Raw genomic sequence first — 20,087 nt, 5'->3', positions numbered from 1 at the left:
TGCAAATCTATTTCCTAATGCACAGACAGGATGACAGCTCTCTGGCATTAAGTGAACAGAAACTTGCATAACGCATTCAATGATACATACTAGACTTCAACACAGAGGTGGGATGACAGCCCCTCTAATGCTAAAAATCAAGAGCACATGAACAAATGCATAACAAGCACAACCTAGAACAGAGCAGAAAAGGAAAGTGAGCAATTAACAACGAAAGAAGCTTGTATTAGCTGAAAATGAAGACCAGACGCTGCAAGTATCACAGTAGTTACAGTCTCCAGAAGTTGAACCTTACATCAAAACAACAACCATCAACCCTCATTACATCTGTCTTTTAGGTATATGTAGAGGTTGATTACAAAAATGCTCTTCTATTCTATGCGTGGGGGGGTCATAATGGACTACCAGCCACATTAACTATCTAAAATGGGCCTCTGCTACGATCTGCTGCTTCAATGAATGAATTTGACATTCTCTGGTACTCTGTTGTACTCTTCGAGCATGTGAAGTGTCGTAAAGGATGGAATTCCTTAACTGTTGAATGTAAGTTTCTTCTTTGGTGTCGTCCTTCTTTCTCTTGGGTGTACAATGCGTTGAATGCAGTAGTTGAAGATTAACTGCGCAGAGTGCTAGTAGATGATCGCCTTCGTCCTTCGTCAGCACAGAACAGTCAAGGGTGGCACGGACAGTATGGCGGGGGCATGGGCAAGACGGGAACAAATATCAGCCGTTGGATCCAACAGATGAACGACGAAGATCATTTTGCAGAGGGTATCAGGCGGAAACAGGAATGGACAACCGTGAGCCATCGGATTGCGTGCATACAGATCCGACGACTATCGGGCGGAAGAGTAGCACGGGCGATAACGAGCGGGGGCGGTACGATGGGCGTTAAGCGGTATATATCGCACCGCTTTCAGAGGTGAGCGGTAATCGTATGCGGGGGAGTGATGCAAGTCAGCGGGCGACGCGTGGCGGACGTGACGGGAGGGAAACTACTTTCCCCGCGGGTTAATGTGCGGGCAGCTTACGGGATCGGGATGAGCGAATACTGTTGGATCGAGAGGTGGACAATTGGACGACGGTGTTTAATGCACATGTTTTGTGTGACTGATGTGACAGGGAAAGCACCGGATTGGCAGATAGCGTTTGTTTTGGAGGCGCGCGGTTATATGGGTTTAAAACCTTAGCGCTGAGGGGCTTGACGGAAAAGGGGCTAATGCCTGGCCTTGAAGGAAAACGGAGGTGGCGAGGGCTATGGGAGTATAAGAAAAACGAAGGAGAAGGAGAAAACAGACTGCTGCGAACTCCCTGCTTGCAAAAAACACACGGCCATGCTAGTATTTTGGTCCTCCAAACGCACAAGTACATAGCAGAGCTAATACTGGCTCCTTCTGGGGATGAGATCCTCCCTGTGAGGTCTCAATAACCTACAGATCAATGCCTTTCCGATGAAAACACATTAGCAAAATTCCTAGTGTTCCATTGAGCATGGAGTCTGATTGAACTTACACTAAGACTGATAAAATCAAATATTTACAATTTTAAGGCCAAAAGACCTTAAACCACATAAATTTTCAGAAAACGCCCATTAACTGGGCTGTCAAAAACTGTTTCTCCTCCCATACTTTTCAGCAGGAAGGTATTGTTCCCTTGGATCTGAGAAATAATAAAAGGCCCTGTCTAGAAAGCATCAAACCTCCCATGGTTGCCTCTTTTCTCTTTCAGTGCATCCCACTTCAGAACCAAGTCTTCAACCTGAAAATTATCTGTCTTTGTCTTCCTGTCAAAAGCATCCTTGATATTTTTCTGATGCGTTGTAGCCTTTTCAACCAACTGTTCTTGGATTTGATGTACCTCTACCAAATCAGTGATCCTTTGTGCCATGCCTTCTTCTTCATTCTGCTCTTCTTGAAGGAATTTTGCCACAGGGAGAGTTAACTGAATTGGGAATACAGCTTCAGTACCATATACCAGCTTGAAAGGAGAATTCCCTGTGGATTTCTTGGTGGTTACTCTGTCAGCCCATAGTGCATACCTGAGCTTGGAATCCCAATTCTTTTTATTGTCTTCCAACAGCTTCTTAATTATCCTTATCAGGCTTTTATTAGAGGATTCTGCTAGACCATTGCCTTGAGGATAATATGAGGTGGAATGAACCAGTTTAATGCCCATTGAATTGCACATATCCACCAATTCTTTTGCTCTGAAGGCTGCTGCATTGTCTATGATTATTTTATGTGGACATCCAAACTGGGTGAAGATATTTTTAGTCAAAAACTTGATGACGACATTATGATCAGCCTTTCTGGTAGGGATTGCTTCAATCCACTTAGTAAAATAATCAGTGGCTACTAATATCCATCTGTGCTGGCCACTGGAATGTGGATTGATCTCTCCAATGAAATCCAAGCCCCACTGCTGAAAAGGTCCTTTTGCATGTATTGGTTTTAAGGGCAGGGACTTCAATTGTTGTTTCCCTTCAAATCTTTGGCACCTGTCACAAGATTTAACAAATGAAAATACATCAGAAAATAAAGAGGGCCAATAGTACCGAGCTCTGAGGATCTTGTGGGCTGTAGTTTTCCAATAATGGTGCCCTCCACACATGCTGGAATGAAACTGCTGCATAACTTCCATTGACTGTTCTTTGTCTAGACACCTCAAAAGCATTCCAGATGGATCCCTCCAATAGAGCAGATTTTTATTAATGTAATATTTAGCTGCCCTAAGCTTAATAGTTCTGGCTTGACTTGTGCTTAAGCCTGGAGAGATTTCTAGCTTCAGCAAGAATTTCACTATTTCAGAATACCAATCACAAGAAGCTAGATTTTCTGCCACCGACTGCTTTCTCTCTGGTTCAACTGCTTCCTCTTATTCTGTTTGCCCTCTTTCTGCATCAGTGCTTATGAGATTTATGTCCAATATTCTGCAATTTTCTTCAGCCAATAGTCTGGCAAGACCCTGACCTCTGACTAGCTTAGTGGGCTTCAATTCTATATTGAATTCGATCAACTTTGCAATCCATTTAGCCCTTCTTCCATCAATATCAGGTTGTGTTAAGACATCTTTTATTGTAGCAGAGGGTACATATGCAATTATCTTGGAATGCAGGATGTAAACACTGAAAGCTTTCAAAGACTTGACAAGTGCATATGCTTAATAATAAATAAATTATTATTAATTTTTATTATTATTATTATTTTTTTAATTATTATTATTATTATTATTTTAATTAACTATTTTATTTTTATTTTTATTTATTTATTTATTTTAGTACCTTTTATAACCGGCTTATTTAATTTACATACATTAATATTTTTATTTATTTATTTTTATTTTTATTATTATTATTTATTATTTATTTATTATTATTATTATTATTTATTATTTATTTATTTATTTTTACCTCGTTCCAATTATTTTTATTTTTTAAGTTACCTCATTCCTATTAATTCTAACTAACTTTTATTAACAACCTATTATTATCTTTAATTAAATAAATAAATGAATTAGTTTTCTAACTAACCATTAACACCAATTAATGGTTAGTTAGAAAACTAACCATTAAATAAATAAATAAAATAAATAATAATAATGATAAATAATAAGTAAATAAAATGAATAATAATTTATTTATTTTTAATTTTATTTTATATTTTTTAATTAATTAATTAATTTTTATTTTTTATTATTTTATTATTATTATTATTATTATTATTATTATTTTTACCTCGTTCCAATTATTTTTATTTTTAAGTTACCTCATTCCTATATTTTTATTAATTCTAACTAACTTTTATTAACAACCTAATATTATAATTAATAATTATTAAATAAATAAATGAATTAGTTTTCTAACTAACCATTAACACCAATTAGAATTATTTTATTTATTAAAAATCGAATAATAATAATATTAATAATAATAAATAAACAAATAAATAATAGTAATAATAATATTAATTTGACCCTTGTCCCAAGATCAAAATTAGCCGTTGGTCGAAGTAGCCGTTGGAGACTCTGCTCTGACTATTTAACATGCTAAGCTGGATCTGTTTCTTCAACTTGTCCTGACGATGAACCACACTAGTTGGTTCGAAACGCGTCGACAAATGATATTCTATGTGATTTACGCTGAAAAATCTCTCATAAAGTGCATATGCTTGTTTCTTTATAATATCATACCTCAGCTCAACATCCCTTAATGTTTTGCTGAAAAATGCCACCAGATGCTCTAAACCTTCTTCATCTGCTTGCAATAAAACTGTTGCAATGGTGTCTTCAGAGGCAAAAGAAAATATATGGAACTCCTTGCTGTAATCTGGACTGATTAAAGTGGGAGCCTCCATAATAGCTTTTTTAATGGACTCAAAGGATTTTCTAGCTGCATCAGACCATTTGATTTCCGACCCCTTCTTCAACATGGAGGTAATATGCTTCACCAGTTCTGCAAAATTTGGTATGAACCTCCTCACAAAATTAATCTTGCCTAGAAAGGATTGGATGTCCTTCTTTGATCTCGGGACAGACAGGAACTGTATTGCTTTTACTCTTTCTAGGTTAATCCAGACACCTGTAGCAGAAACAACATGTCCTAACAGCTTGCCTTCTTCTAAAGCAAATTGTGATTTTTTAGGATTGACTGAAATCCCAAACCTTATGCACTTCAGGAACACTTTTTTCAAATGCTACAAACAGTTTTGATGGCTGCTGGAGTGTACTGTTATGTCATCGAGGTAGATAAGGACAAACTTATCCTTTTCTCCCACAAATGCTATATCCATAGCTCTCTGAAAGGTAGCTCCAACATTCATCAACCCAAAAAGCATCTTATAATACATAAAAGTGCCCCAAGGAGTGGTGAATGTAGTGTTTTCTTGATCATCTAGATATACAACAATCTAGTTATAGCCTGAAAATCCATTCAGGAAAGACATTACTTTGGCTCCTGAGAATTTTTGCAGCAAATGCTCCATCTTGGGTAGAGGATAGTTGTCTTTCTTAGAGCATTTGTTTAAGTTTTTGAAATCAACACACAGTCTAATTTCTCCACTTTTCTTCCTCACTACCACCAAGTTGGCTACCCATTTTGAATATCTGAGAGGGACTATGATTTTGGCAGCCAACAACTTTTTAATTTCTTTTTCAATCAGAGGAAGGAGCAAAGGATTTATTGGTCTCAGCTTCTGTTTGAAAGGTATGGTGTCTTTCTCTAGAGGGATTTTATGCTGGATGATCTTTCTGTCATAAGTTTTCAGGGCACTATATTCCCAGGCAAAGACATCAGTAAATTGTTTCATTAAATTGTAGTATTCAGAACTTTGGTCAGCGGATAGATGAGAAGAAAGATTTATGTATCTAGGCTGCCCTGAACTCCCTATGTCATGCTTACAGACTGTAGATTGATCTTCTTTTTGGGTAGCCTTATAAGGCACATCATTCTGGTCAAACAACTTTTCTAATGGAACTAGGCCCTTAGGTATGCGATTGCTGGGAAGTTGGACAATGCTATCTTTACCAATTTTATTTCTAAGCTGAACTTGGGCGCTTTCTTCTAAGGCTTCATTTTCTTGGTCAATTTGCATTTTAGAAAATTCATCAATGACTTGCAGAAACCTATTTATTTCACCATCATCTTCAAAAAATTTCCAGTGCTGGACATTATCAGGCAAGGATGGTCTATATTTCATTTGGACTTCATACACTAGTCTGGGAGGCATGGGAGGGATAAACAGGCTAGTAGACACAGCAAGGGAATCAGCAAGCTGATTTTTGGCTCTAGAGATATATGAAATACATAAATTATCAAAGGAATCTTTGAGTCTCCATATCTCATCTCTGTATGCTTTCAGCCTTGGGTGCTTTGCTTGAAACATTTTGTTTATTTGCTGAATGATCAAATCAGCATCTCCAAACACTTTTAGGTTCCTGATTCCTCTGTTTTTGGTTGTGTTGAGGCCCAATATCAGAGCCTCATATTCTGCTATGTTGTTTGTGACCAGTGTTTTACGAAACGGCCGTACCGAAACGGAAACGGCCGTTTCGTTCCGAGTTATTAAAAAAAAATTTGAAACGGCCTTTGACCCGGCTCGGTTGACCGGGTCAGCTATGACCCGGCCGAGTCAGCCAATGACTCGGCCGGGTCATAGCTGACCCGGTCAACCCGGCCGGGTCCCGTCAAAAAACGGCTGAGTCATAGCAGATCGGCTGGGCAGCGATTTAACCAAAAAAAAAATACTTTTTTGCTGATTTGGAGCTGAGTTAGTTAGGGTTTGTGGACATGAAAAGGTTATTGTGATTTGTTAAATGCATTTGGGGTCCATTTCCCCCTCCCAAACTCTATTTAAGACAGCCAAATGCTCTCATTTCACTCACAGCAGTCTTATGCATTTGAGTGAGAGTCTTCTTTGAGAGTTAGTGAGCAGTTCTTGAGCTTGTTTTGGAGCAGCAGTGAGGAGTCTTGGAGGAGCATTGTAGCTGGAGTGAGGAGCTTCTTGGGCAGCCATTTGGAGCAGCATTGAGGAGCTGATTTTTGGAGCAAGTTTGAGGAGGCAGTTTGTGCCTGGAGGTATTTTTTTCCACCTCTATAAATCTGTTTTTACTTATTAAATTTTAGGTGCATATAAAGATAGCTTAGAGAGTGTTTTTAGTCAAATAAATGAACATTGAATCAATTTTTATTTTTATTTTTCATTTTCAGATTGTTTTCCTAGTCAAAAAATGGCACCTAGAGCAAAAGATGCTGCTTGGGCATATGTTGAAATGGTTGATGATGAGATGTGTTGCAAGTTTTGCCATAGGAAAATTAAGTCAGGTCCTGGGGGGATTCATAGGCTGAAACAACACTTGGCAGGGATTAAAGGCAATATTACTGCATGTAAATCCCCCGAAATTGGGGAGATTAGAAAGACTTTGTTGGAAAGCTTTGAAAAATTTCAAGAAGAAAAGACTAGGCAAAAAGAGATACAGGCTGAAATTGGGAGGAAGAGGGAGATACAAAGAATGATGGCTGCCAACCCCCACTATGAGTTTGAGGGTTCTTCCTCTATCCCTCAAACTGATGCATCAAACCCTTTCCGTTATGTTCCTCCCTCTTTTGCTTCTGTTCAAGATAAGGGAAAGGGTAGAATGAAGGGTGATGGGACTATCAAAAGTTTTTTCACTCACTCAGGCTCCTCTCCATCAGATGCACATGGTCCTGAAGTTAGTAAAGGTCTTTCTCAGCCCACTTTAGATGACCATTGGAAGAAAGAATTGAGGGAGACTGCTTGTGACTACATAGCTAGATGGTGGTATGATGCTGATATCCCCTTTAATGCTGCTCGTTCACCATATTATGAGCCTATGTTTGAGGCCATACATGCTGCTGGAAAAGGCTTCAAAGGCCCTACTATGCAAGAGCTAAGGGGGTTTCGTTTGCAGAAAGAAATTACATCAATTAATGAGTATTTGCAAGATTTCAAGGAATCATGGGCAAGAACAGAGTGTACCATCATGTCAGATGGATGGACTGATCAAAGAAACCGTACCATCATAAACTTTCTTGTCTTCTGCCCACAGGGAACCATGTTTTTAAAATCAGTTGATGCATCTGATAAGGTAAAAGATGGCCACTTGTTGTTTCAGCTATTGGATGAGGTTATTCAGGGTGTGGGGGTGGCTAATGTTGTTCAAATCATCACAGACAATGCCTCTAACTATGTTCTTGCTGGTAGACTGTTAGAGGAAAAACACAAGACCATCTTTTGGACCCCATGCGCTGCACATTGCATAGACCTCATGCTTGAGGATATTGGGAAATTAGATTGGGTCAGAAACACTGTAGATAATGCCAAAAGCATAACAAAATTTATCTACAATCATACACTGGTTTTGAGTGTCATGAGGAAACACACTGGAGGCAAGGATATTATTAGGCCTGCCATCACTAGATTTGCTACACATTTTTTGACATTGCAATCTATGCTTTCCCAACATAGAAACTTGCAAAAGATGTTTTCCAGTGATGATTGGAATAATAGCAGTTGGTCTAACAAACCAGAAGGCAGAGAATTGAGAAGGAAAGTCCATGATGAAACTTTTTGGAGAAAGGCAACAGAGATTGTGAAGGTTGCTGAGCCACTAGTTAAGGTGTTGCGGTTGGTGGATGGGGAAAGGTTGGCTATGGGCTTCATTTATGAGGCTATGGATCAAGCAAAGGAGCAAATAAAGGCAGCATACAAGGATAGAGTGGCAAAGTATGGGCCCATTTGGGCAATCATTGATGAAAGATGGAACAATCAACTCCATCGCCCTATACATGCAGCTGGGTATTTTTTGAACCCACGGTATCATTATAAAGCTAAGGAGTCAGGAGCTTTGAGGGGGGAGGTCAGAGATGGACTGGTTGATTGCATTGAGCGCATGGTCCCATCGGAGTCTGATCAGCTACTGATACATCAGCAGGTCACATCCTTCAGCAATGCAACAGGTACCTTTGGGAAGAACCTAGCAAAGATTGCAAGAGAAGCAGATGAGCCAGGTAAACAAAATTTTCAATTTTCAATTTCTCAATTTCAAGTTAGATATAATTTGTAATTTTGTTGAGCTTCAGCCTTCATCTAACTCATAATTCATTACACTCCTATGTTTTTTGCAGCACAATGGTGGGAGGCCTTTGGTGGCCAGTGCCCTGAATTGCAAAGGTTTGCAATTCGTATTTTGAGTCAAACTTGCAGTGCATCTGGGTGTGAGCGCAATTGGTCTGTCTTTGAGAGGATTCACACAAAGAAGAGAAACCGTTTGGAGCAAAAACGGTTGAATGATCTAGTTTTTGTCCAATACAACCTTCGGCTCAGACGGAACCAATTGCTGAACAAAAGACCTGATTCAGATCCCATTGTGTTGGAAGACATTGATCCAACATCAGATTGGGTAGTGGAGAGTCGTCTACCAGAGTTTGATCCTGATGAGGATCTTGATGAAATTGATGTTGGAGATCCACTGCAGCGTGTTCAGTTGAATGCAGATCCCAATCCACCAGCCTCAGTCTCACAGCCAGCTAGTAGGACTCCAGTTGTAGGTGCTTCGCCTTCCTCTGCTCAGCCACGACAGAAGCGCAGCCGCATTTGTACTCTATCTCAGCTTGCATCTGCTGCACAGCCTAGTGGTACTGGTACTGGCACCACTTCTACAGTTGCAGTTGGAGACGATGATGATGAGGAGGAGCCATGGGGCCCCTTGTCTGGCTCTGATGATGATGATCCAGAGATTGGTCGAGATGATCTTGGCTCCTCTGGCAGTAGCCAGTAGCTACTAGCCTCCTTGGTTATTTGTATTTTGTTTTGACTCTTGAGTCTTTGATCATGTATGACAGACTACAGTTGACTATGTATTTACTATTGCCATTGGGTACACCGTACCATTTTGATATAATGGATTGGTTCATGAGCCTACTTTGATCATATGTTGTCTTCCATGTATATTATAATGTTGTGTGTTTGGAAACTTGAATGAAAATCTTTAAAATTATGTTTAAAATATTTAAAATTATGTTTTTTTATAAAAAAAATAAATATTTAATGTATTTTTTACAACGACCGAGTCATTGAAATCGAGCCGGCCGAGTCATTGCCGTTTCCGAGTCGATCCTCGGCCGAGTCCGAATCCGAGTCCATTTTGTAAAACATTGTTTGTGACTTGAAAAGCCAACTTGAAAGATAGATGGGTGATTTCTTGTTTTGGAGATACCAACACCACCCCTGCTCCTGCAGTTTCCCTGGAACATGCTCCATCAAAGAACATCTCCCAAACCTGACTTCCTGGCTCTTTCTCAGCCTGATTTTTTGGTTTCTTGAGCTACATTGAGGCCTTTTGGGATTCTTCAATTTGGAGAATTCATGCTCCAAAGTCAGTGTCCACAGCATAAATGGGATGATTAGTAGGATTCTTCTCATCACTGATGATGTATGCCAACTGTGCTTCTCTGTACAATCTCCTGCTTTCTCCTCCAAAAACTGGGACAGTGGCATAAGATAGATCATTTTGTAATGTCCCACCTAGTCTCTTAATCCATCCCCTAGACAGCAGTATGCCAAACTTGGGAGGGACATCTGCTACCTCAATATCCATCATCATACCCTTCATGGGCAGCTGAGTTAGGGTAATGGCCAGGTCTTTGATTAATCCTAGGAATTTCACTTTCCTTGAATCAAAAGAGAATAAATCACGATATGGTCTAGTGATGTCAAGGCCTAACTCTTCCATGACAGCTTTAGGCATCAAATTGTGGCTGGCCCTCGTGTCTAGCAGGAAATTGTGGAGGATTTTGTCATGAATGGTCAAGGAGACATAAAATGATGGAGAATTATTATCAGCAGGTTCGATCATAGGGCTAAGCACAACTGCAGGCTTGTCATCTTGCAAATTGACAGAGTCAGTGGAGGTTTGTGTGGTTTCCAGCTCAAGAGCTTCAAGGATAGGCTTTCTAAATACTTCACTCTTTACCAACTCTACCAGAGGCATAGATATTTTTAACTTCTGGACTTCTGACTCAAAGTTGAAAGAGGAAGGTAACTTATCAGAACCTCTTACCTCTTGAACTGGAGCTTTGAGGATGACTGGATCAGCTGCTGGTCTTCTCTGCCTGATATTCTGTGACTTTGTTTGGACAACAGCTATTTGGGCAGGATTCTCCTTGAAATTTTTTGCATTTGACCTCAGATCGTATCTTTGTTGTTCACTAGTCTGTAGAACAGCCTCTCTGTCCCATTCTTGACTTATTTGGTCCTGCAGCAGTGATTCTTCATATGCAGCCAATGTAAAAAAGGCAGCACTGCCTTTATCTTCCATGCAATGAATTTCATCCTCTTTTTCAAATTGTTCCTCCTCCATGACTACATTTTGAAAAGGAGCTTTAACTTTCTGTTATTCATTTGGTTCTTTTCCCCTCTGAACAACTGTTCATTTGCTCTTCTGAATGGATTTGGATTTCTTGGAGCAAATGTGTTTTGTTGCCTTGTCTTTCCTGAATTCTGCTCAACCTTCAGCTTAGATATTTCAGTAGCCAATGACTCTATCATCTTAGTCATTTTGTCTAATTTGGGTTCTGAAGATGAAGCAGAGGAAAAAGAAGCCTCACTTCTCTGCCTCCTTCTATCAGCATGACTTTTTAGCTTTTTTGCAGCCATAATATTGGATTCCACCTTTAGTGCTGCATCCTGCATGTCGGCTAGAGTGGCACATCTTCTTTCTCTCAACAATAGGCAGAAATCAGAGTCAAAAGAATTGGCATAAGTAAGTTTGGCAGAGGTGGGGGTAGGCTTTACCTCAGCTGGTATCTTACTATACATACAATTGAACCTTTTATTAAAATCAGGCAATGATCCCCATTTTCCCTCTTTAGGTTTCCAAACTCAGTATGGTAATAGAGTAGATCCTTTCTATCTCTCCATTGCTTCAAAAATGCATCATCCAATGCTTCAATATCTATTATGGATCTATGGGGCAATTCTCTGAACCACTTCCTAGGCTCACCATCAAGGCTCTGGACAAAAACTCTCATCCATACATCATCTTCACTAATATCTAGGTTATCTGCAGAGCTATAAAAAGACTCAAGGTGTTCTTCAGCAGTTACTCCCATTGTGCCAGTGAACTTGGGCATATATTTCTAATATTCTCCTGCAGGCATAGCGTTCAAAGGAACAGGCAAGACCAGAGGTCCATACCTGGCAGCTACAATTCTTTCTATCTTCGTAGGTGCTTGCTGGCCTGCCATGACTGGGGTATGTGGAAGGACACTAGCAAATTGAGTAGTATAGGAAAATGCAATGGATGACAGAGACAAGGGAATATGATGGACTGTACGGGAAACTTTCTTTGGACTGAGATCCAAAGGGGAACTAAATGAACCAGGACCTGTATGACTCTCTGAAGGAAATTTCTCACTAGCAACACTAGGCTAAATATCTTTAAATTGTATATTTTCAGTTATAACCTTCTCTTGGAGAGATACATAAGGTTTCTTAGGCTTACCTGATCCTGATGCTCCTTTCTGTGATGTTTTCTTCGATTTGACAATCTTCTCAGGGTCAGGCACTGGTTTAGCTAGTGATTTCTGAGGATTTCTTCGAGTATGCCTCACAAACCGAGCCAGAACTGCAATGTGGAGTCGCCAAAGGTTGGTCTTCCTCCAGTGGAGTTGCTAGATAGATGATTACAACTAGAAATGTGCCCATACTTTGTATATCATCAAAATCTGGAACTGTGTCGTCTCCCAGGGAAGCTAAGCTTCAATCTCCTCTCCTCGGCAACAACGCCAATTAATGTTATCACCCCAAGAAACTCTCCTAGGTTGTATCTCAGAGATGCTCGGGAACATTACAAACTCAACAAATTGTTGGATATGGATGAATGGAGGGAATGATGCATATTCAAGATAGATAACCACTTCTACTATGCTTAACTCCAGACATGGGTGAACACCCCTAGACTACAAGGCTTTAGACCACCAATTACTCACAGTTTGAGGATTAAGTGAACATGGAGAATACTGACCACACCAGCAGATGCACAAGACCATGTGATGGCCGGTTACAACCAGTAAAGAGGTCTGCAAATCTATTTCCTAATGCACAGACAGGATGACAGCTCTCTGGCATTAAGTGAACAGAAACTTGCATAACACATTCAATGATACATACTAGACTTCAACACAGAGGTGGGATGACAGCCCCTCTAATGCTAAAAATCAAGAGCACATGAACAAATGCATAACAGGCACAACCTAGAACAGAGCAGAAATGGAAAGTGAGCAATTAACAGCAAAAGAAGCTTGTATTAGCTAAAAATGAAGACCAGACGCTGCAAGTATCACAGTAGTTACAGTCTCCAGAAGTTGAACCTTACATCAAAACAACAACCATCAACCCTCATTACATCTGTGTTCTGGGTATATATAGAGGTTGATTACAAAAATGCTCTGCTATTCTATGCATGGAGGGGTCATAATGGACTACCAACCACATTAACTATCTAAAATGGGCCTCTGCTACGATCTGCTGCTTCAATGAATGAATTTGACATTCTCTGGTACTCTGTTGTACTCCTCGAGCAGGTGAAGTGTCGTAAAGGATGGAATTCCTTAACTGTTGAATGTAAGTTTCTTCTTTGGCGTCGTCCTTCTTTCTCTCGGGTGTACAATGCGTTGAATGCAATAGTTGAAGATTAACTGCGCAGAGTGCTGGTAGATGATCGCCTTCGTCCTTCGGCAGCATAGAACAGTCAAGGGTGGCACAGACAGTATGGCGGGGGCATGGGCAAGACGGGAACAAATATCAGCCTTTGGATCCAATAGATGAATGACGGAGATCGTTTTGCAGAGGGTATCAGACGGAAACAGGAATGGAAAACCGTGAGCCATTGGATCGCGGGCAGACAGATCCGACAGCTATCGGGCGGAAGAGTAGCACGGGCGATAACGAGCGGGGGCGGTACGATGGGCGGTAAGCGGTATATCGCACCGCTTTCAGAGGTGAGTGGTAATCGTACGCCGGGAAGCGATGCGAGTCAGTGGGCGACGCGTGGTGGACGTGACGGGAGGGAAACCGCTTTCCCCGCGGGTTAATGTGCGGGCAGCTTACGGGATCGGGAGGAGCGAATATCATTGGATCGGGAGGTGGAGACGGCGGGGTTTAACGCACATGTTTTGTGTGACTGATGTGACAGGGAAAGCATCGGATTGGCGGATAGCGTTTGCTTTGGAGGCGCGCGGTTATATGGGTTCAAAACCTTAGTGTCAAGGGGCTTGATGGAAAAGGGGCTAATGCTTGGACTTGAAGGAAAATGGAGGTGGCGAGGGCTATGGGAGTATAAGAAAAATGGGAGGAGAAAACAGACTGCTGCGAACTCCCTGCTTGCAAAAAACACACGGCCATGCTAGTATTTTGGTCCTCCAAATGCACAACTACATAGCAGAGCTAACAAGCCCATTCAGTCATCATCCAATAGTGCATATTTTTGGGCCAGCAGATAGGTAACACGCAGTTGAGGATAGAGATTCATTGGGCTAGCCATTAGCCAAAGGAACCAGGAGATTCGAAGGACATCATTGGGTCAGAACTTGGGAGGATTTTTGGAGCGAGTGTAGCAAACAGGCAGTTTGAATTCCAGCCTTGGAGGACAACGCAGAGGGCCAGTCTGGGAATCACGTGGGTCTTGAGGGAAAGAGCCAAAGCATCAGAATCACAGTTGGGAAGGAATGAAATTCATAAGAGGACTCATCCTAGTGATTTGGGGTAGTTTTTGGGAGTTCTTCTAGCTTCACTCAAGCAGGTCGAGTTTACCTGTTGCAGGAGAGGTCGGGCTCCTTAGGGATCGAATTTTAGAACTCTGAACTAGGCCAAACCCTTCCTAGGTTTTGGTGGGTTTTGGCTGAGGACCCGGGAGTTGAAGTTTTATAATTTTTCTGAGCACAGGAAGCAGCGATTCCAACCTTTTGGTTCCAGTAGACAACACAATTTTTGGGTAGCGCAGTTCAGTTCTAGTGCAACAGTTGGGCAGCCTTCAGATCATCATTTTATCACCTGGGTATTGTCACGCTTTTCCTTAGAGACAAGCCCAAGTGCACCATTCCATTTACCATTATATTTTCCCTTGATAATTTAATAAAATGGCTCAGTAGTTCTCTATTTCCAGCGTTTTCATGGGTGCCTGATGTGTATTTCACATTTTTTATTGTTGGATTGTTTGCTTGCTTTGTTTATCACTTAATTTCCTGTTTGGGACATTATAGTGGTATCAAAGCCTAGGTCTTGGCTCAGCTGTGGGGAGTTTCTCCTATGAGAGAAGAGCGTGAAAATTCCTAGTCCAAGGAACTGCGACTGCAACAACTCTGAATCTACTTCACGTACTTGAATTTTAATACATTCAAGTTATTCTTCTGAATACTGAAGAAAATTACTTTTGCAGCCTACACTAATTAAATATTTCATCTCATGAAAGAGAAAATAGAGCAAAGAACAAGGTACATAGGACACTTATTTTTGGACACAATAGTCCCCAGAACAATCCAATGCGGGAAAACCGGTGTAGCATTTGTAATGGTTTATTATTGTGAAGGAGAAATATCTTAATACAACTCTAGGATGCTCATCTACCAATCATTTACAGAGAAAACATTGGCGAAAAATCTGAGTGAGTTTTACCTCACTTCACTCGACAGAATTTCGGCTGATTTGGCACAAGATTGGCTAACCCCGGCTATCTCTGCGTCACCTCTTCTACCCTCTGCGTCAGCTTTCCCGGCTGTTCCGACAGTTCCCGTCAATTCCGGTTGTTCCTGGCAGTTCCGACTTCTATGTGACAGGCAAATTTTCTACTCTATTGTCTCTCTCTGCCTCTCTGTCTATATTCTCTGGAAAGTCCTTCTCCTGGATTCTCACTGCCCCTCAGCTGCAAGATATCCCCATTTGATTTTCCTCCCAAGAGCTTCTCACCTCAGAAAATTGATTTCTTCAATCTCTATGCGTGTGTTTCCAAATGAACCCCAAGCCTCCATTTTATACTTTTCGTGTTGAGTCTTCAACGGCCGATATTAAGTCTCTGATCAACGGCTAAGATTAAAACATGACTTCATCCGCCTTCTAGATCATTTTCACCCATATTTTGATGAATATCCATTAATATTTTAATTTTCCTAGGTTTAGACGTAGGGACCCCATTAAAAATATTAATTATTTTAATAAAATACAATTCGGGTGGAATTTCACCAAACGGTTTCTGGGTTTTTTAGAACTCATGTGCCATAGCCTCTCCACCAATTTTCAAGGCTAGAGCACTTTCGATGCTACCAAAAACTAAAACTCCATCTTAGCGAGGAAAGTGCTCTAGCAACAATGTCCACCTGCATGCTGCTCTGTTTTTTAAGCACCTCCTTTCTACACTGCTGTTGCTGCTATTGTACTGCTGCCCATGACACTACCACTGCCACTGCTGCATCTGTATTAAAACTCCCTCTCAAATGATGCATCTTCTATGCTGCTAACATTGCTACTACTAACATTGCATTTGTATTGCAACTCAGTCGCTGAGAGAAGCAACTGAAAAACATCCAAAATTAACTGAGCTTAACTGTGTTCAACATAATACCATGAATGTTGGAATTTGACTGCTACTAGTCTCTGACCCTCTGAATCTTCTACGCTGCTACTGACTTTTGCACTGTGCCATCTGCATTGCTGCCAACCTTGCTCTGTTCTAATCAGTCTCTCATCTCCGACTACTGCGTCTGACCTCCAAACAATCCATTGCATCATCTAACACTAAGTCCATCTTGCCACTATTGAATCCTTGGGCTCTTGTAGCAAGGAATTGATCCAAGAGGTGGACTCCTCAAGGATGCTGCCCATCTGTAGCTCTTTCGAACTACAACTCTAAATCTCCCCACCTCCCTCCTGGAGATGCGGTTGCTATCTCTTCCAAATGTCAATGACCTCCTCTCTCCTCTGCACAACACTAGACTAGCCTACACACTCCCTGCTAGAGCTTATAGATCTGCCCCTCTCCGCTGTTGTTCCGCAAGTGAAGTTTCGAACTCCTTGGCTGGAAGTTGTTTGAGGAGAAAATTCCCCTTCTATGTGTCTTCGCTCTTTTCTGGCGGATTTCTACCCTGTCAAAAACTGCACCCTTCAAGCACTGCATTAAGGCTTTGCGTCACTCCCTCTGCCTCTGCAAGCTCACAAACCGTAAATCGTACCTCTCTGTCGACTCTGTCAGAGAGAGATTTCCTCGGAATCTCCGCTTCTTGGCAAGGACTGCGCAATCCCTTGACGGGGATTCTAATAGGTGGCAAATGCAGCTTTCGGCCTCACTGCTGAGCACTAGATCTTCTCTTTCTGTTTCAAAATCAATGCTCTAATACCATGTGAAAATTCCTAGTCCAAGGAACCCCTATTGCAGCAAATCTGAATCCACTTCACCTACTTGATTTTTAATACATTCAACAAGTTATTCTTCTGAATACTGAAGCGAATTACTTCTGCAGCCTATACTAATTAAATATTTGATCTCATGAAATAGAAAATAGAGCAAAGAACAAGATACATAGGACACACTTATTTTTGGACACAATAGCCCCCAGAAAAACCCAATGTGGGAAAACCGGTGCAACAGTTCTAAGGGTTTATTATTATGTAGGAGAAATACTTGAATACAACTCTAGGATGCGCATCTAGCAATCCTTTATAGAGAAAATTCTGGCAGAAAATCTGAGTGAGTTTTATCTCACTTCACCTGGCATAATTCCGGCTGATCCGACACAAGATTGGGTAACCCCGGCTATTTCTGTGTCACCTCTTCTACCCTCTGTGTCAGCTTTCCCAACTGTTCCGACAGTGCTAGCTATTCCTGGAAGTTTTGGCTTCTGCGTGACAGGGAGCTTTTCTTCTCTGCTAGTTCTCTTCGCCTCTCTGTTTGTATTCTCAGGAAAGTCCTCCCGGATTCTCACTGACTCTCAGTTGCAAGATCTCTCCAATCGATTTTCCTTCTGAGAACTTCTCACCTTAGAAAATCGATTTCCTCAATCGCTCCGTGTGTGTCTCCAAATGAACCCCAAGCCTCCATTTTATACTTTTCCTGTTGAGTCTTCAACGGTCGAGATTAAGTCTCTAATCAACGACTAAGATTAAAACATGACTTGATCCGCCTTCTAGATCATTCTCACCCATATTTTGATTAATACCCATTAATATTTTAATTTTCCTAAGTTTAGACTTAGGGACCCCATTAAAAATATTAATTATTTTAATAAAATACAATTCGGGTGGAATTTCACCAAACGGTTTTTGGGTTCTTTAGAACTCATGTGCCTTAGCCTCTCCATCAATCTTCAAGGTTAGAGCACTTCTGATGCTCTACCAAAAACTAACAAAGGGGACCAACAAAATATTACATACAGGAGGCAGAGGTACCGAAGCAAAGAAAGAGAACCGGAGATCGCTCCAGAGACGGAGGATAGGGAGAAGGCAGTAGTAGCAGAGGAAGATATGGGAGAGCCCAAGAGCAGGGAGGAGATTGCTTTTGACAACTTCTTGAAGGATTTGAATGTTCTAGCAAAAAGACAGAAGGAGATGCTAGAGGAGATTAAAATGCAGAACCAGGAGAGAACCACCCCTAGGGGATTCTTATTTGGGGAAACTTTTGGGGCCTCTCAACAATTCGATCACCCTTCACCTACAACACAACCTGCATCAGCGAGTGGGCCAACTCGAGCTATACTGCCCTCTTTCGTGCCTGTGGCGCAGGTTGAACCAACAGGGACTGAAGACCCTTCACAGATGGGAGAACACTATAGAGAATGGCAGTCCATGGGTGCAGACTTCAGGGGAGCACTCTCTTTTAGAGATTTTTGCAAGCTCAAGAAGAATGAGAAGAGCAAGGGTTATGGAGGACAGGGCACGCTGAGCTATGAGTTGCAGAGGACAATAGGGAGGATGTACTTCCCTACATTGGATGGCAATGAATTTCAGGTATGTTCTATGCTGAGAGCAAATTTACTTCAATTTTCCATATTAGCTCAGTATCAATTCCAAATTAGCAATCACATTTAGCATGATAGTAAAATGTAGATAAAACATAAACATAAATCGCAGAAAACAAGCCAAGACAAGAGGACACAAGATGTGGCGCTAGCCAGGGACAAACCCCAATGTGAGGGAGCCCCTGATCAATTCTTCTTATGTTCTTCAATAGTTCAACATAGAGAGAGAGATAGTACATAGACATTAGAAGTCAACATTTTGACTTGACAAAATAAGAGTAGAGATCTTCTCTAAGAAGATGACACATGAGGGAGAAGATCTGAACTTGGGTGATTCCATCACCATGTTGTACCCATCACTGAGCTGCACCTCATCATCATGCTGCACCCATCACCTATGCTGCATCTCATCATGCTGCACTAATCATCACTATGCTACACCCATCGCCTATGATGCATCTCATCATGTTGCACTAATCATCACTGTGCTGCACCATGCTGCACCCATCATACTATGCTGCACTATTCCCATGGAACAACCTTAGCTGCTTGCTATGGCTTGCAACCTAGCAAAGAAGCTGGCTGTAGCAATCTATTCTTCCAACAGGTCTCATTCATGCAATGATCCTTTCAACCTTAAAACAACAACCCCATAGCTTCTCTTCATAGGATACTTATGCCTAGCATATCATACCAAAACATAACCATGTTGTCACCTACAGCAAGTGGCTAGATGATTGTGCAAGGCTTCTTTTAGGACAACAACCAATTGCTTTCCTCCTGAAAATAGCGAGTAAGGGCTACCTCGAACAGTGCTCCTCAACTGCGGATTGAGGCCTTTAATGACTGCGTCCTAGTGCACATTTAAATATTGCTGTTTGGAGCCACCTTGAGTTGCTTATAGCACCCTCCCTAACTGCGGCTTAGATCCCTCCATGGATTGTGTATACATCTCTTCCTTGACTGCGTTTAAGGCACCAGCTTGTGACACTCGATAAGACTGTGGTTAGGGCTTTTCAAGGGCCTCCCCTTGCTGCATCCAAACCCTTAAAGAATGCAACCTAGGACAACATATTATTGCTATGTATAAGTGTCCCTTCTTGTTGCGTATATACCCTCATGGATTGTGGCCTAGAGTAACCTTAAGTACTGCAGCTAGGAGACTGCGTTTAGGGTTAGGGCAGTAGCCAGATGTCTGTGTTTACTTCCTTAATGCGGCTAGGGTAGGATAGATCCTCCATGATAGTGTTAAGGTGTTAGGATACCTTCATAACAGTGATAGGATCTGTCCTTCCTGATTGTATTTGAAGTAGAACAATAGTTAGGGCATCCCTCATTTAGGACAATGTTTGGGCTTCTACTTAACTATAAGTAGGGCTTCTTCATCTCAGCGTTTAGGGCTATTGCAACCAGCATATACATCATTGTTTTAATGCGTTCCAGTCCCTCGTTTGACTGTGTCCTAGTCCCTTGTTTGACTGTGTCATAGTCCCTTTCAGAATTGCAGTTTAGGGCATGGCAAACCTATTCTTAGGACAACGTATCCTCTTGGGGACTTCCCCTTCCG

The 20,087-nt window shown here is 41.3% G+C and overlaps 2 protein-coding genes across 7 annotated transcripts in view; both read left to right on the top strand.

The window, feature by feature from the left end:
- LOC149158149 (uncharacterized) overlaps positions 1 to 20,087 on the top strand; it is a 167,471-nt gene that overhangs the window by 113,850 nt on the left and 33,534 nt on the right. The gene's annotated exons all lie outside the window — the stretch shown is intronic.
- Positions 7,499 to 9,551, top strand: LOC149158150 (uncharacterized). Its single transcript, XM_089437710.1, has 2 exons — positions 7,499 to 8,524; positions 8,642 to 9,551. The coding sequence occupies exons 1-2, from the start codon at positions 7,570 to 7,572 to the stop codon at positions 9,292 to 9,294; spliced, it is 1,608 nt and encodes a 535-aa protein (XP_089293836.1). The 5' UTR covers positions 7,499 to 7,569; the 3' UTR covers positions 9,295 to 9,551.

This window comes from Pinus tabuliformis, chromosome 5_2, assembly GCF_031772625.1.
Source record: "Pinus tabuliformis cultivar Carrire ecotype Pingquan chromosome 5_2, CPIR1, whole genome shotgun sequence".
NCBI lineage: Eukaryota > Viridiplantae > Streptophyta > Pinopsida > Pinales > Pinaceae > Pinus > Pinus tabuliformis.
The sequence above is the reverse complement of the archived record's forward strand: the minus strand, read 5'-3'. Positions and strand labels throughout refer to the sequence as shown.

What these genes read in the sequence shown, in the direction of transcription:
- LOC149158150 (XM_089437710.1), top strand. Translation starts at nt 7,570, where the DNA reads ATGTTTTTAAAATCAGTTGATGCATCTGATAAGGTAAAAGATGGCCAC. An exon ending in AAGAGAAGCAGATGAGCCAG is followed by an intron (nt 8,525 to 8,641) that starts GTAAACAAAATT and finishes TGTTTTTTGCAG; the next exon opens with CACAATGGTGGGAGGCCTTT.